The sequence below is a fragment of the Denticeps clupeoides genome, chromosome 2 (genome assembly GCF_900700375.1).
Source record: "Denticeps clupeoides chromosome 2, fDenClu1.1, whole genome shotgun sequence".
Taxonomy (NCBI): domain Eukaryota; kingdom Metazoa; phylum Chordata; class Actinopteri; order Clupeiformes; family Denticipitidae; genus Denticeps; species Denticeps clupeoides.
The window spans coordinates 21,862,237-21,877,732 of record NC_041708.1 but is presented as its reverse complement, the minus strand read 5'-3'; the positions used below and the strand labels follow the sequence as shown (position 1 = coordinate 21,877,732).

The 15,496-nt window shown below is 44.2% G+C and overlaps 2 protein-coding genes across 3 annotated transcripts; one reads left to right on the top strand and one right to left on the bottom strand.

Moving 5' to 3' along the window:
- Nucleotides 1-257: 257 nt before the first annotated feature.
- On the bottom strand, nucleotides 258-3,599 carry ggh (gamma-glutamyl hydrolase (conjugase, folylpolygammaglutamyl hydrolase)). The gene is made up of 9 exons (XM_028956968.1): nucleotides 3,427-3,599; nucleotides 2,459-2,567; nucleotides 2,311-2,361; nucleotides 2,139-2,223; nucleotides 1,715-1,853; nucleotides 1,497-1,603; nucleotides 1,328-1,418; nucleotides 854-988; nucleotides 258-767 (listed from the first exon to the last, which is right to left on the bottom strand). Exons 1-9 carry the CDS (start codon nucleotides 3,521-3,523, stop codon nucleotides 652-654), a joined length of 930 nt encoding a protein of 309 aa, XP_028812801.1. The 5' UTR covers nucleotides 3,524-3,599; the 3' UTR covers nucleotides 258-651.
- A 634-nt stretch (nucleotides 3,600-4,233) lies between these two features.
- Nucleotides 4,234-15,102, top strand: nsmaf (neutral sphingomyelinase (N-SMase) activation associated factor). 2 transcript variants are annotated; one of them, XM_028956926.1, is made up of 31 exons: nucleotides 4,234-4,381; nucleotides 5,546-5,635; nucleotides 5,717-5,795; nucleotides 5,870-5,934; nucleotides 6,303-6,339; nucleotides 6,453-6,503; nucleotides 6,590-6,661; nucleotides 6,752-6,799; nucleotides 6,883-6,935; nucleotides 7,188-7,317; nucleotides 7,465-7,536; nucleotides 7,616-7,724; nucleotides 8,244-8,420; nucleotides 8,992-9,071; nucleotides 9,341-9,431; nucleotides 9,517-9,580; nucleotides 9,664-9,715; nucleotides 9,804-9,924; nucleotides 10,027-10,158; nucleotides 10,790-10,832; nucleotides 10,945-11,102; nucleotides 11,190-11,301; nucleotides 11,461-11,519; nucleotides 11,650-11,717; nucleotides 12,274-12,341; nucleotides 12,429-12,552; nucleotides 12,812-12,895; nucleotides 12,975-13,125; nucleotides 13,689-13,791; nucleotides 13,864-13,973; nucleotides 14,093-15,102. In XM_028956926.1, the coding sequence occupies exons 1-31, from the start codon at nucleotides 4,341-4,343 to the stop codon at nucleotides 14,185-14,187; spliced, it is 2,739 nt and encodes a 912-aa protein (XP_028812759.1). In that variant the 5' UTR covers nucleotides 4,234-4,340; the 3' UTR covers nucleotides 14,188-15,102. The 2 variants fall into 2 exon arrangements, with proteins under 2 accessions (XP_028812759.1, XP_028812767.1); XM_028956934.1 differs by lacking the exons at nucleotides 13,864-13,973; nucleotides 14,093-15,102 and adding an exon at nucleotides 13,552-13,582.
- The last annotated feature ends 394 nt before the right edge of the window (nucleotides 15,103-15,496 follow it).

Sequence of the window (15,496 nt, the reverse complement as noted above, 5' to 3'; positions counted from 1 at the left end):
TTTTCTGTATATTGCAACCTCTCACATAAAACTTAGTCAAGTTCACTATACAGCTCTAGAAAAAAAATAAAACACATAATGCAGCCAGTATCATGGGTATGAACTTGTTTAGCATTATTGTAACATTTGTGTTTCTCTCAGCCTATATGTTTTTTCCATTAAAATTTTCACTCAAATGTCAACAGTAGTTTACTAACTAGTATAAAGAACAATGTATTTTTTTCCAGAGCTGTATATTAATTAAAACAATATTAAACTTTTTAAGGCAGTTTTATTTTTATTGCATATTTTTCTGTGTAGATTTAAACATTGTTCACAAAAAAATCCTTTTTAAATGCAGGTCTGTGAAAACTCCACTAATTTCACTCAATACTAGTCATAGGGCTAGGAGATACAGTCTAAAATATCTAGGTGTTTTTCTGCATTCTAACTGTTTATGCAAGAAAACAAAGGTTTAGGCCACATCATCTCACTCTTCATATTGAAATTGGACTGAAAATATGAATGCACACTGTCATGAAATGCTACTTTAACGACGCACCACCCAGCCCCGCATGCACATTCATTCAGCCTACGCTCTCATGCATCTGGAATATTACAACTTGTGCAATTACAAATTCTACTTGTGTAATTCAGTTCTAAACTGTTTTTTTATGCAAAGTAATAGACCTGTTCGAAAGAACCACCAGTGTACGAAGAATCGTAGTTGTAGATGAGCGCCTTCCTCTCCTCCTCTTCAGAGGTGAAAGAATGTAAGTTTTTCTTGGCTGCGGGACGCGACACAGAGACACAAGTTGATGAAGTGAGAGGAGAACAAAGAACCAGACAAGAACAGGTTTCTCAGGTCCAGTACCTTCATTGATGAAGAAGTTGGCCATGTAAAAGGTGGTTTTGATGGCAGCCGGTGAGTGTGGGTAATGAGGCTGGCGCCACTCGAAGGCATTTTTCTCCGGGTGCCACTGGGTGGCGTACACTGGGTAATCGTACGCTGCACAAACACAAGCAGAATATTCAATTATTAAAAAATATATATATATAGTTTCATCTCCACAAATAAAATGATTAATTTATTATATGGAACTAAATGTTAAATACAGAGGACACATTTTGTTGTGTTTCACAATGACGATCACTTAACTTTCATAAAAAACTATTTCTAAAAACAAGTCCTAAAAAGACCCAATTTAATCAAACTACTAAAAAAAACAATAAATACCATGAATAAAACATTAATGCCATCGTGACGAGCTACATTCCTACAAAGACCCACATTTAGGGGAAGAAATCTAACTAATGAAATATTTGATTACCAGGGAGCATCCCTTACCCTCCACAGTGGAGATAAACTCGTTGCTCCCATCTGTGTTGACACTCAGGACTTTATAGAACTTTGTCAGTTCTTCAGTCTTATTGAAGCTCTTGGACAAGAAGAAGCAGAATCAGGTCAGTCCCCTTCTGCTTGTTCACCAACCAGAGCGTCTTCTCCCCCCACCCACCTGCACTAAGATGCTCCACTTGTGAGAATTCTCAGTAAGAGGTTCAGTGGCCAGTGAGGTCATCAGGTCTGCTGGGAAGTCCTGGAACAACCGACTGCTCATTCCATCTGTGTGGAGAGAACTTCAGTTCTGCAGGTGGGCTTTTTCCATCATTCATATGTACTCAGGTGTGCTGGGTGTGTGTGTGTATGTGTGTGAGACCTTTGACTAGTACACACCCAGGGTGAAGTGCAGAGGCAGAGACAGTGCGGTGGTGTTGGTCTGAGAGAGCAGGTTCTTCCCAGAGGTCATGAGCATCAGTTTCTCCATGCCCAAACACGTCCCCCATACTGGGAAATAATCCCCTCTGGAATTTGCCTGTTAGTCACCAATCATATGATTTTTTACATTTTTTTTTCTTAGGCATGTCTGTGTTTATCAGAATTTATCAGCAACCCACTACCTCGTTCACCAAGGATCAGTTTAGAGATTGATCTTATAAACGAATAATATAACGGAACTATTTAATGTCACATCCATATGGCCTGAATTCAGAATAACTCAGAATAACATACATCCCCTTCAAAAGTTTGGGTCTTTTAAAAATGTCCTTGTTTTCCACGAAAGACAAACAGGCCCCGAAAAACAACTAATAGTTCTAACCTCCAAGGCCAGCTTGTAGAAGATTTCTGCTGCTCTGGCGTAGCCTGATGTTGTCAGGCTTGCTCCACCACCAGGGAAAAGAATGCTGGGGGAGGGGGAAAGAAAATATCTCATCTTGTACCACTCCATCACGGGCCTGTGAACAAACCAGGGCCTCGTCCTGGACACCTACCCGTTAATGGAGTTGAACAGTTGCTGGTACTCCTCTTCAGAACGGTTAACCCTGGGGGGAGACACACAAATAAAACCCTGGCAGTCATCCTGGCCTCGTGCAGCATACGCATTGGGGCTGTCTGAGGTGTGTCTGGTGGCGGCCTCACATCACGGGGACCACCCGCGCCCCAGCAGACTCCAGGTACTTAATGTACGAGGCGGCGATGTAGGAGCTGCGCTTCGAGGTTGGCTTGAACACCTCCTGAGCCAAAATACCTGGGAAAAGGATCAGATTTTCTCACCCATTTTTTTATATGAAATTCTGATCACAACCCTTGCCATTCCTTAGACAATTTATTATCGGGTGCAATTAAAAATGCAGAATCAGTTCAACCATTTAATCAGTCACTGGGACGCTTCAACTCACCAACCAGGGATGTAGGGCAGGGTTATCAGATATAATTTACATGACTTTTTTTAAAATGAGACGTGCAGCTGAGAAAGTTCTGGAATTTGATGTGGTTCACTACGTAAAGCCAGCAAAGATCCTACAGACCTGCGCTAGTTGTAAACGTTGTGGCTGTAAATGTAGAAAAATCAATCAGATTTCAATGACAGATTTCCAGACATTTCGATGTTTATTAGCTATTCAAAAACTTTACAAGGCCTGGAAAACTCTTTTCAAATTCCATGAACCTGATTTCCAGGTTTTTAAAGACTGTTGGAACCCTGGTCGGGTCGTCGTCCATTAAAAACTGGTCTGTTAATTCTGTTTTCGTTAACCCATGTCTGTCACTTTAAATACTTCATTCATTATTAGAAAGCCACTTTGAGTGATTTTGCTACACATTTATAGATTGACTTACCACATTAACAATAGCACAGTATCTAGTGCAAATGTGGGTTCAATTACTTTTACGTTTATTATAATTTTTTTTTTTTAATCACGAGGAAATCTGAAAATGACTAAACTTTTGATCATCTGTCCACACTGAGCTCCTTTGATATTTTAGTGACTGTGACAGTAACGCTGTCGGCAGAATCCATGTTGTGTATCTAAGGGGCGGGGCCTGTGATCTAGAACCCTCGTCGGCCGGACGTCGAAAGGTGAAAGGTCACAATGTCTCGAGCTCACCGATGACGGGCCTGTCGTTCCTGTCCGCCCGTTTTATGACCGCGGCAGACGAGGCGCAGGCGGCGACGACGACGCAGAGCAGAGGGAGCAGGCGCATGGCGGCGGAGTCGCGGTCGTCCCCTCGGTTCGGACTGAAGGTCCGGAGTGCGCTGTTTACGTGCCGGGTGACGTCATGTCGGACGCCCCGCCCACAACCGCGCGTGCCCTAGAGGCAAATAACAAAAACCGCGAATTCATTTCTAGCTTTATTGGTTCTTTTTATTGACTTAATCTGTCAATTTTATTCTACCACTGAAATCATGGATTTTATCCTACCACTGAAAATATGGATGCAAATAGGCTGACAAACAGATTGACAAAGTTCTGTGGATGCAGAATGAAACATATCTACCTTAAAGAAAGAAGTCCAGTTGCCATGACACAACTTTCAGACGTATTCCGAAGTAGTTTTTGGTGTGTGCTTTTCATGGCAGTACGTGTTAGAATAAACCACCCTCCAGTCTACGATAATTACATATACGGCATGAATAAAACAGCATTACGTTCGTTTAAAGATATCGAATCGCTGCACGCCTACAACGCGTTTAATATTTCTGCAATAAAAGCTCAGTTTTACTTGCATCCCAAACAAATAATACGAGAAGCAGCAGGCACCGCGAAATAAAATCTTTCTGACTGTGCGTGGCACAAAAGGGTCCACGTAACTATTTCACTCTAAAACACATTAAATCCCTAAGTGGTGTGTACAATGCCTTGTTTTAACAACTATATTTTACTATAGTTTCATCCGCTCCCCGGAGTGACGTCACGCGCGCGCCCGCTGCGGATGGGAACCGCGGGCGCGCGCACGTCATGCTCGGCGGCGCGCGCTCCCCCGACCCCGGTGCGGCGGAGCTACGGAGCGGCGGAGCGCCATGGCCTTCATCCGGAAGAAGGAGCAGCGCCGCAGGGAGCGGTGGGTTGTCCCGGGCCTCGGTCCGGCGCGTCGGTAGAGGAGCCCATGTAAACAAAGCGAGTTGTTTCTGTGGAGAAAAGAGGCGCCAGTATGGCGCTGCTCGTGCCGCTTATAGCGCTCGGCCGTGCGGAAGGGACTCGACGTTCACCCGGTCCGTGCTGCGATGCGCCGCGTAGTGAAATGAAAATGCACGAAAAGTATCGATGCGAGTATCGGATATCGGCCAAATATCGACTCCTGTAACCGGACCGGGTGTCGCGGTCGATCTGTTGTGACAGATGTGGGTTTCGGGGGGTGTTATGTGCTCCCCGTCATGTGTACGCAGCAGCCAAAGTGTAATTTGGTGGTTCTTCTTAGCGACACTCAACGCGGCACAAATGTAGAAGCAATGAAACTCCACCAGTATGGAGGTCTGTTACCCCGAAAAGTTTGGAGGGGAATTAAAACCAAATCAAACGTCCAGAAGCACGATGATCAAGAACACGAGGACGTCCACGCAGTGTGGACACACATTTCTTCTAATTATAGGTATATTATATCGTCTTACTTGCCAACAGAAAAAGACTGTATTTAAGTCAGATGTTTCCTTTAACGTGACAGTAATCACAGTCTCCTCTTTAAATCAGGGTTCCTACGATCACGAAGAACCTGGAAAAGTCATGGAATTTGAAAAGAGGGTTTTCCAGGCCTTGAAAGGTTTTGGAATACATTGACATTTTACACTTACAGCATTTATCACACGCCCTTATCCATGGCGACTTACAATCAGTGGGACAGTCCCCCTGGAGAGACTCAGGGTTAAGTGTCTTGCTCAGGGACACAATGGTAGTAAGTGGGGTTTGAACCTGGGTCTTCTGGTTCACCCACCCATGTTCCTGTAAGACTGCACAAGAAACGTTTTTTTCTACGTTTACAATGTGCTTTTAAACATCCTGTAAATGGAGGCGCATGGGCCACGTGAACTTTGAGGAAGAAAAGGCGTCTTTTCAGGGTCGCCAGATATTCGGTTCAACATTTTTTCGGTGAATTTGCAGAACATGTGGTAGTGAAAGTTGTCCTGGAAATTCTTCCTGAAACATGCGTATCGGTACTCTGAATTGATGTTGTAAACGGCAACGCCGGGCTGCGTGGCAGTGAAATTGCTCTGTCCCTCCTGCCTCTCAGGTTTTCGCTGCTGCTGCTGGACCTGGAGGAGTATTATTTCGAACAGCACACCGCGTACCACCTGACCTCCGGGGGGTCCGTACGGGACAGGTGAGCGTGCCGCTTCCGGCGAGTGTCTCTTTACGTCCTGACATGTGGCCTGATGTGTCCCTGTCGCTGAAACATCCACAGGAGGGTCCGCGGCTCCTTTAAGGTCTGCTCCAAGTCGGTCATATTCGAGCCGGAGGACGCGGCTGAGCCCATACTGAAGGTAGGACGAGGCACGGGGCGTTGGCACCCCAGATGATTCTCTGGAGTGAACCTTCTGCGCTTCTCCTCCGTCAGATTCCACTGAAGGACTGCAGGAGGATCGAAGCGACGGAAGACCACGGGCGCAACCCGTTTGCCGAGTGAGTGGCGGAGCCCCCGTTAGCGCTCCCGTTTTCGAGTGATGGGGTAAAATAACCGGCGTTAGGCCTTCGGTCTCCATGGTTACACGCTGCTTATTGGAGATGTGCCGTTTTAAGCCGATCCCCTGGGGTTTCTAGTTATTGGGAATGTTGAGAGTTTTGTCGGGGTGTCATTTATTTCTTCATCTCCGTATTCGTTCCCACATTTCTCTTTCTTTTATAAATCTATAAATAATTTTGAAAAATTGAAAACACTGAAAAATTGTTGATGAAAAACACCTTAAGCTAAAAACCGGTTTATTTGTCTGTTAATTTATTGAAGCGACCCTGGAGAGAATGATTGTCTTTCTTTAAAATTTTAATTTCAGAGGTAAACCACCATGCGTGTCCATGGAGAGTCGCCAGGTATGCACGCACGCGTGTGTGTGTGTGTGTGTGTGTTTGTGTGTGTGTGCGCATGTTTTATTGGTTTTCCGTTATATCGTTATGTGTCCATTTTTCATGGTTTTGTTTTCTAGGTCTACCTCATTAAGGAAGGGAATGTTGTCGCACCGTATAAAATCGAAAGGGTTGGTGTTACTTTTTGTCACGATTTAGTGTTTTCTAGAACTTTTGCTTCAGGAGGTAGTAAAATATGCATGTGCTGTGTGTTCAGGGGGACCGAGACTATTTGTTCCATCTGGAGACCACAGTGAAGACGGAGGACGTGGTGCAAACGCTGTTGCAGGTGTGTGTCACGGTGACCTGCAACTGGACACGGTTACACTGTTCTGGCTTTTTTTTTTTTTTTTTTTAAAAAACAGTCTTCCGCTTTTAGCTCCACAGAGCGTCTTGCCTGGACAAACTGGGAGATCAGACGGCCATGGTCAGTTCCAGCTTGTGCGCAGAGTCACTGTGTGTCCAGCTTTGCAGTTTCACTATGACAGGGATTATTTTTTGGATTTTCAGATTGCAGCGAACTTGCAGTCCAGGCTGGCGAGGACATCATTTGACAAAAACGGGTATGTCCAGTGATGGCCAAATGTCTTAGATGACATTCACAATCTGGGCTATTTGTTCAAAACAGTAACAGTACATCATTACTCTTTGGAATTTTTGATGCATAGATCATAAAAGCATTTTCTCTGGAGCTCTCTGACTCTGGAAACACGCTGAACGGCCGATTTTATCCGGCCCATTATGCCCATGGCCGAATAGGTGTGGCCGATGCTTATTTAGCAGCCAGTGATTGACTCCAGTGTTCTACCCTGCAGTTTCCAGAGCGTGTCGGAGCAACCTCACATGGAGTGTGAGGCAGAGATGGTGTCTCCTCTGGTGACCAACCCCGGTCACGTGTGCATCACCAACCAGAGTCTCTACTTCCAGCCCCTGAACAGCTACCCGGTGAGCGCAGCCTGTTTCTGTTAAACTGGCCTGTTTCGTCTCTTATCTTTATATCCTCAATGAATGAAATGAAAAATACGAAATTCTTTTGCGTGGAGCGCATGTTGCTCTGAAATGGATTGGCCTGTGTGTCTTTGTGTGTTTTAGGATTCAGTTGTTCAGATTCGGCTGCACAGCATAAGGCGAATCTACAAGCGAAGGCATGGACTGCGGCCGCTGGTGTGTGTTTTTTTTGTTTATGGGAGCATGTGTGTGTGTGTTGTGAGTGGATAATTATGGTGTATGTTGCATCGATCAGGGCATGGAGGTGTTTTGCTCCGAGGACGACCTCTGCTCTGACATCTATCTGAAGTTCTACAACACCAAAGACCGAGATGAGCTGTATTATTATATTGCCACATTCCTCGGTTAGTAAAGCCACCAACACATGACGGTTTTAAAACTATCTCACTTTCCTTGTTATTATTCTATGGAAGCATAATGCTTGGTTTTACTGAATTTAAAAAAAAAAAAATGTGTCTCAGACCCAGTCCAACGTTAAACATAATTAACTGGAACACATTGTATAATGAGCCAAATGGGAGCTGCTTGTAGCATTTTAAGGTACCAGACAGAATAAACCTTGTTTATTCAGAAAAAAGCTGAACTATTGTTAGACTATTAATATAGAATAAACTATTTACATTTTTATTTGGGATTAATAGTATTGTAGGTGGCCCGTTTGGAAGTATGGACTCCAAGTCAACACTTAATTGAGGCCAAGTCAACACTTTATTTATTTATTTTCACCCGCTGTTGTAATGATAGTTATTCACATAATGTATTTGTCATAATGTAATGGCTGCTGACTGCAGGTGGCCATGTAACAGATACTGAGGGATGACATCAGATATGATATTTGAATTGGACAACATCCTGTCGTTTAGAGAACCACATGGCCGAACACACGGCGGAGAGCTACATGCTGCAGTGGCAGCGTGGCCATATTTCCAACTACCAGTACCTGCTGCACCTCAACAACCTGGCCGACCGCAGTGTCAACGACCTGTCCCAGTACCCAGTGTTCCCCTGGGTCATCAGCGACTACAGCAGCCCCCGACTGGGTGAGTCGGGTGCTCTTAATAAACACACACACATACACTGAGGCTGTAGGGGCTGAAGAAAAGACAGGGGGCGGAGCTGGAGGCAGCATATTTATGTTGGGGGTGACCAAGATGGACAGGATTAAGAATGAGTGCATTAGGGTTGGAAGGGTTTGGAGACGAAGTCAAGAAGGCGAGATTGTGTTGGTTTGGAGAGAAAGATGCTGAGGATGGAGCCACCAGCAGGAGTGTTGAAATTAATCTAATAATCAATGCATCGTTAAGTAATGTAGAAAAATTGATGGAATGCATCAATAATCGAGGCATTTCTAATCGTAATCGATCCGTCAGACCAAAGAAGGTTCACTCCACTAGCTACCAGGCAGGAGGGAAAAAAAAGATGAAGGCCTAGTAGGAAGTTTATGGATGTGATGTGAGAGGACATGCAGGTGGTATGTGTGGAAGAGGAAGATGCAGAGGACAGGGGGGTGGAAATAGTTGGTCCACTGTGTCCAATCAGGAGTAGTCGAAGAAAAGAAGAAAAAGAAGACACACACACTCTCAGATTCTCTACTTCTTTCCTCTACTTCAGACCTGAACAATCCTGCGTCGTTCAGGGATCTGACCCGACCAGTAGGAGCCCTAAACACAGAGAGACTGGAGAGGTTACTGGTGAGGACATCCACATTGCATCAGGGCAAAGCTGATTTCAATGTTTTATGTCATAGTTAATGCATTCTAAAAGTATTCTCTTTTTTTGTATTCTGAATACTGAATACAAATACTTTTTTGTATTATGAGTACTTGAAGATGTTTGGTATTTATCTGTATTATTGTTAAAATGCAATGTTTGTTGCAGTTTTGATTAAACACCCTTAATGAGTCACTGCATGTAGGTGGAAAGTGTATGTGTGTGTGTGTGTGTGTGTGTGTGTGGTCAGGCGCGGTATAGAGACATGCCGGAACCCTCCTTCATGTACGGGAGTCACTACTCCTCTCCAGGATATGTGCTGTTCTACCTCGTCAGAGTGGGTGAGTGTCTCTCTGCCCCGCGCTTCGCAGCCACGCGTTGCTGTGGCCACCGTGTTCACGCCGCAACGTGTGCGTTCCTCCGCAGCTCCCGAGTACATGCTCTGCCTGCAGAACGGCCGCTACGACCACGCGGACCGCATGTTCAACAAGTGAGGTGGACTACGGGGTTCAGCTTTCCACCCAGCCTGCTGGGTTTTCTAGCTGACATGACCTCTGACCTTTTATTCCCCAGCATTGCAGAAACCTGGAGGAACTGCTTAGATGGAGCAACAGACTTCAAAGAGGTCTTTTATTGTTTTCTTCCAAATACACAGATACATTTGCTGAGTTTTTTTGTCGTCACAGTATTTTAATGGTGTGTGTGTCTGACAGCTGATTCCTGAGTTCTATGGGTCGGACTCCAGATTCCTGCGGAATGAACTTTGTCTCAATCTGGGAAAGAGGCAGGGAGGAGGCAAAGTGGGTGATGTCATTTTACCTCCATGGGCTTCCGGTAAACAAAAGAAATTCTAATCAGACGCACCCACACAACAAATACGTATTCATAACCTGCCTTAATATTCATAATATTAAGTTTGTGTGTGCGCGTTTGCAGATGCTGATGACTTCCTTCAGAAGCTGCGCTGTGCTCTGGAGAGTCAGTATGTGTCCGAAAACCTGCATGAGTGGATTGACCTGGTTTTCGGTTATAAACAGAGAGGCTGCGAGGCTGTGGCAGCCCACAACGGTGACCCATACACACACACCCCAATATCAAATATTACTGCTACTGCCATACTGGAACATCAGTCACTGTAGAAAGTTGAACTTTTATTATGATTCTCTTCCATGACTTTTACTGGGACCTTTGAGCAGGTACAGATGAATTGAACAGTCATTGATTAGGGGTCGAGCTGTAATCGAGCCCGACAGAATTTGGTCCGACCCGACAAGTGAGCGACTTTAAAACGTAATCGATGGAGGCTAGCCTCTGTTCCACCTCCTAAGCATCCATCTTCACATCGATAATTAAAATGCATCTCATGACGACTGTGGCAAATCAAATTAACATTTCGTTAAAAAAAATTGACATTTAATAAAACTAATTTACAACTAATTTACATTACACTTACCAATTTGGCATTTTGGAAAGGACAGGAACGATAGGCCTGCTATAGCGTGAGTTCGACCCGACCCAGTAATTATTAGGAGAGGGGTGCTGTTCCTCTGCGGAATTCACAATGGATTCTCGTTTCGCATTAGAAAATGACGCTGAGCGGAACAGCAGAACTACTCACTGTTGACCTATTTTCATGGAAATATGTGAAAAATGATTATCCTTGGTCCTATTAAGCTTTTGTTTTATACCTGTTTTCCAGTTTTCCACCCATTAACCTATGAAGGAGGGATTGACTGTGACAGGTGGGTCATGTCTGATGTGGCAGTATGATAGAATTATGAAGAATGTAGATGAGTAGAGTTCGTTTATCTATAATCTGTGGCAGTTATTATTATTATTTTCACATTTGGACAGCATTGAGGACCCTGATCAGAAGATCGCAATGCTGACACAGATCCTGGAGTTCGGTCAGACGCCGCGGCAGCTCTTCTCCACTCCTCATCCTCAGAGGATCACCCCCAGATACAGTAGCGTCTCCACGACAACTCCCTCGTCCAGCGAGCTCTCGCCAGGTACGGATAACAGAGATGGCCTGATAACCTCTTGTTATTTCACATGGTCATCCTACTTTGATGTGTGTGTGTGTGTGTGTGTGTTAGTCACCCCCAGTGAGGACTCCTCATTTGAGGACCTGACTGAGGAGAGTAAGAAACTCGCATGGAGCAACATGAGCAAACTGACTCTTCAGTGCCGCCACAAACTCCACAAAGAGTGAGTCCTTGTGTGTACATGGGAATTGAAATACTCACACAAATTTCTAGGTTCCGTTACAGGAGTTTTTATTCTTTGGCATGCGCATCACAAAATTATTAATATTGTGTGTGTGTGTGTGTGTGTGGTTGTCTAACTTTGCCGTCCGCTGCGACTCAGGGCTGTGACTGGCTTCGCTGTGACTTGCAATGGAGCGTCGATTTTCTCCACCTCCCGAGGTCAGGAAGTCACACTCACCTCACAACACAAACCAGTTCAACTAGTGGACCTCACTCAGCCAATCGGGTTTTTTGTGTAGATGTTGCGTGTTGCTCCAAGCTCATCATCTTCCCTCGTTTCCCTTTTTAGATTCAACTCTGAAGATGTTTTCCAGAGAGTCGAACTCCCTCCAGAGGAGTATTTCCTTTTCAAACATGGTGAATATATATCTCTCTCTCTCTTTCTCTCTCTCGTCCATGTGCGACTTGTCTGGCTTTAATTTGCATTATGTATTTTAATTTTTTAAGTGCTGTATAGTGTTGTTAGTTAGAAGCAATATACCATGATATTTTAGGTGGTGATATTGTATTGATACAGGGGCCTCAAAATATCGATATTTTTGTATAGAAATTTAGTTATGTTGTTTTAGCTGAATTATTAATGTAATGTGATGCACACAGATTGTACACAGCATCTTGTATATCAGCTCTGTTTTTACATTTTTAGTGAGCTGTAGAATATCTGAATAATATGTATAGTATATCTGAATAATATGTTAAGTATCACTATATATGATGACCTATGTATCGTGATACGTATCGTGAGATCCTTGCTATTACACACCCATAGTGTTGTACTACCTTTTAATTTTCGATTATGGCACTTTCTGGCAGGATCTACCATTCTACTAAGTATGATTTGTGCAATGACAAAGTCTTTAAACTAAACTTAAATAAGTTTGCCTTATTTTCCATCCCCTTTCCCCCCTTCCAGGCCTTGTCATCATGTCAAATGTTGCCTGAGGATCAGACAGTCGTCTGCTCTTCGTGGGATAATAATATGTAAGCGGTCACATCTTTCCATAATCGCCCTTCCTCTTAAACAGTAGAAATGTTGAGAATTGTCTCTCTCTCTCTCTCTCGCTGTAGATATTTTTACTCGGTAGCATTTGGCAGGCGACAGGACACCCTGATGGGCCACGATGACGCGGTCAGTAAGGTCTGCTGGAAGGACGACCAGCTCTACACGGCGTCATGGGATTCTACAGTGAAGGTCAGAGGTCATGCAGCATCAAGTTAAGGCTGTCTTAAGTTTATTTATTTATTTTTAATATAAGCGTTTTTTAAATTATTTTATTAACTTGATTGCAGATTTGCATTTGTAATATAAATAGTAGATTTATTATGGCCTGCTGTTGGCTGGTTTTTATATAGGTCCTGCAATGCAGAAAATATTATGTGGTGTATGCGTGACAAAGGTCAGAGGTCATAAGTGTGCTGTTATTATGTATAAATGCGTGTCCCTTTAACAGGTGTGGCGTTGCGTGGCAGCTGAAATTTCCACAAACAAAAGATCCCAGTTTGAGCTGCTGGCTGAGTTCGAGCACGATGCAGGGGTGAGTTCCAACCGCAGCGGCTTTAAGCCCCGTCTCCGCAGCGCGGCGTGCGTTGGCTCTGACTTACATTCTTCTCCAGGTCAACACCATCGCCCTCAACCCAGCCGGCACGCTGCTGGCATCTGGCACTAAAGAGGGCACCCTCAGCCTGTGGGATATCCCCAGCTTCACCCTGCTGCACCAGATGCCCTGCCATGCGGCCAAGATCCACCACATGGCCTTCAGTCCCGGTGAGAGAGCGTTTTTACTTCTGCGTTTCGTATTTATGCTGCTGTAATTATTCAATTCAATTTTTCAAATGATTTTTATCACAATTTTTTCTGATATTGCCAGACTGAAACCAGGGGTGTTGAACGTAATCTTATAATCGACGTGGACGATTCTGCATCGATGCAGTGTAGAACATAATCAACATAATTTTCTGCTGGCTGTATAAAAATTCTCCTTAAAAAGTAGTTCCGGTAGCAACTGTTGTGGCCTGACAGGTGAACGCGGACACATTGTAGCCAATCGAATTGTCCACACGGGTGAATGCAACCTTAACTCTTGTAAAGTTATATAGTAAAATTATGGGATGTGTCACGATGATTGAGGCATTGATCATCTGAATCGAATCGTGAGACCGTGATACAGTGTCTGTTGCTTCCGTTTTCCAGTGCCTTGGCAGCCGGGTGTCTCCATTTAAAAGTAAATACACAAACGAGGCTCATTTCGGCCATTTTTATCATCATGGTGAAAAATGGCCAAAGCTGGTCACCGAGATTGAGCTTCAATTGTTCATGGACACTTGCAGACAGTCGGCACATCCTCAGCGTGGGAGAAGACGTGACAATGAGGGTTACGGACGTCCAGACGGGCATGCTCATCTCAACCATTCCTACCGAGGAGGAGCAAAGGTAGGAGCCACGCCCCTTCCGATGCGGGGAACCAGTAGCCAATCAGACATGGTAACATTCTTCTGGCAACAGGTGCTTCTGTTGGGACGGCAACACTGTTCTGTCAGGGGGGCAGTCAGGTGACCTGCGGCTGTGGGACCTTCTCAGTGGCAAAGTGATGCACAAAATTCCTGCACACAGAGGTACTGGTACAATCTGCTACACAAAACTGAGTGAACAAGTATTAAATTATGTGAAAGTTTGTCCGTAACACACACACACACACATTCTCTCCCAACCTCTCGTGTGCTTTTGTGTGCAGGGCCAGTGACGGCGGTGTGGATGAGTGAGCAGTGCAGCACCGTGATCACGGGAGGAGAAGACAAGCAGATGTTGGTGTGGAAACCTCAGTATTAACATGTCCCTCCATGAAGGGGGTTTCGCGGCCGCCGCCATCGGTGCAGTAACAGCTGGTAACTGGAGCTTGCCCGCCAGTCGTCTACACTCTATATCTCGCCACTAGCTTGTCCCCATATGTATGCCGTCCTTGTAGCAAGTGCTCATAAGTGCTTCCCTCCCCCATAAATCAGCACATCTCTGTTCGGTAGCTGAGCAAAAATTCAGGCTTCAGCTCCGTGTCCCAACCCCTGGTCTTTGTGTCCTTGTGCATCAGGAGCTACAGTCGAACGTGCCTTAAGGACTTTTCGAGCCAACAGAGCAGATACACACACAAGCACATGTATTGTGCAGAGTTTGTGCAGTTTCATGTTAGCATTCGCAATCTTATTCATATTACTTACGCTACAGACAATACTTACTGATACTTTATTTCATTTGTTAAAGTGAGACACAATTTGGTGGAACCAAAGTCAGTGCATGTCTATTTAACCTTTTCTCATTTACAGAAGTTTGTACTTGTAGACACACAAAAGCATATCAGCAAGAATCCGTCTAAATTCTGCATCTTGTGGGACATTTGTTGAAACGATGAAACGTACAATGCAATCCCTATTCTCGTGAATGTATTCCTACGTGTCCTGTTTTTTTTTATTATTATTATTATTTCTGAGTGTTATTTTAGTGCAGGAGGACGGCATCAGTTTTGTACACGTCGAGTCCCGTCTTCGTTTTTTTTTCTGTCTTCCGTTTTAACTGAAGAAACTGTGTGCACCTTTTTTTTTTAACGTGGAGAAAAAGTTTTATTTATTGTTCTAAACTGGAATGTCCATCCATGCTTTCAGGACAAACTTTCTGGACCAACATCCACTGGTTGCGAGTATTGTATGATGTGTCTGTGGATCAATTAAAAGTATTTCATGCCTGAAAATCGTTCATCGTAAACGAGACTATTCTCAAAGATCATAAAATGAACAATATACACACACAAAATTCAGTCGCACAATTAAACATGAATCAAGGACATTACATCATTACTTTATCTTTATAAAATCTAGGAAATAAAAAACAAAGGTCGTGGAAATTCACCTGAACCGATTCTATCTGTGCATCTGTGACTAATGCACCACTACCATGTCACCACACTTCTCCTTGGTGACTCAAGGTTAACAAGAAAGAGGAACTATAAAGATCCCTTGAGTGTGTCAATTTGAACTTTTCTTGATTTCATTATTTTACTGTTGAATCTAAAGTTGAGCATGAACCCATAAAACGAACTGTACGCTTGGTTTAAGACTCTTTAAGCAGAAGGATACGCAGCCAAGGCATT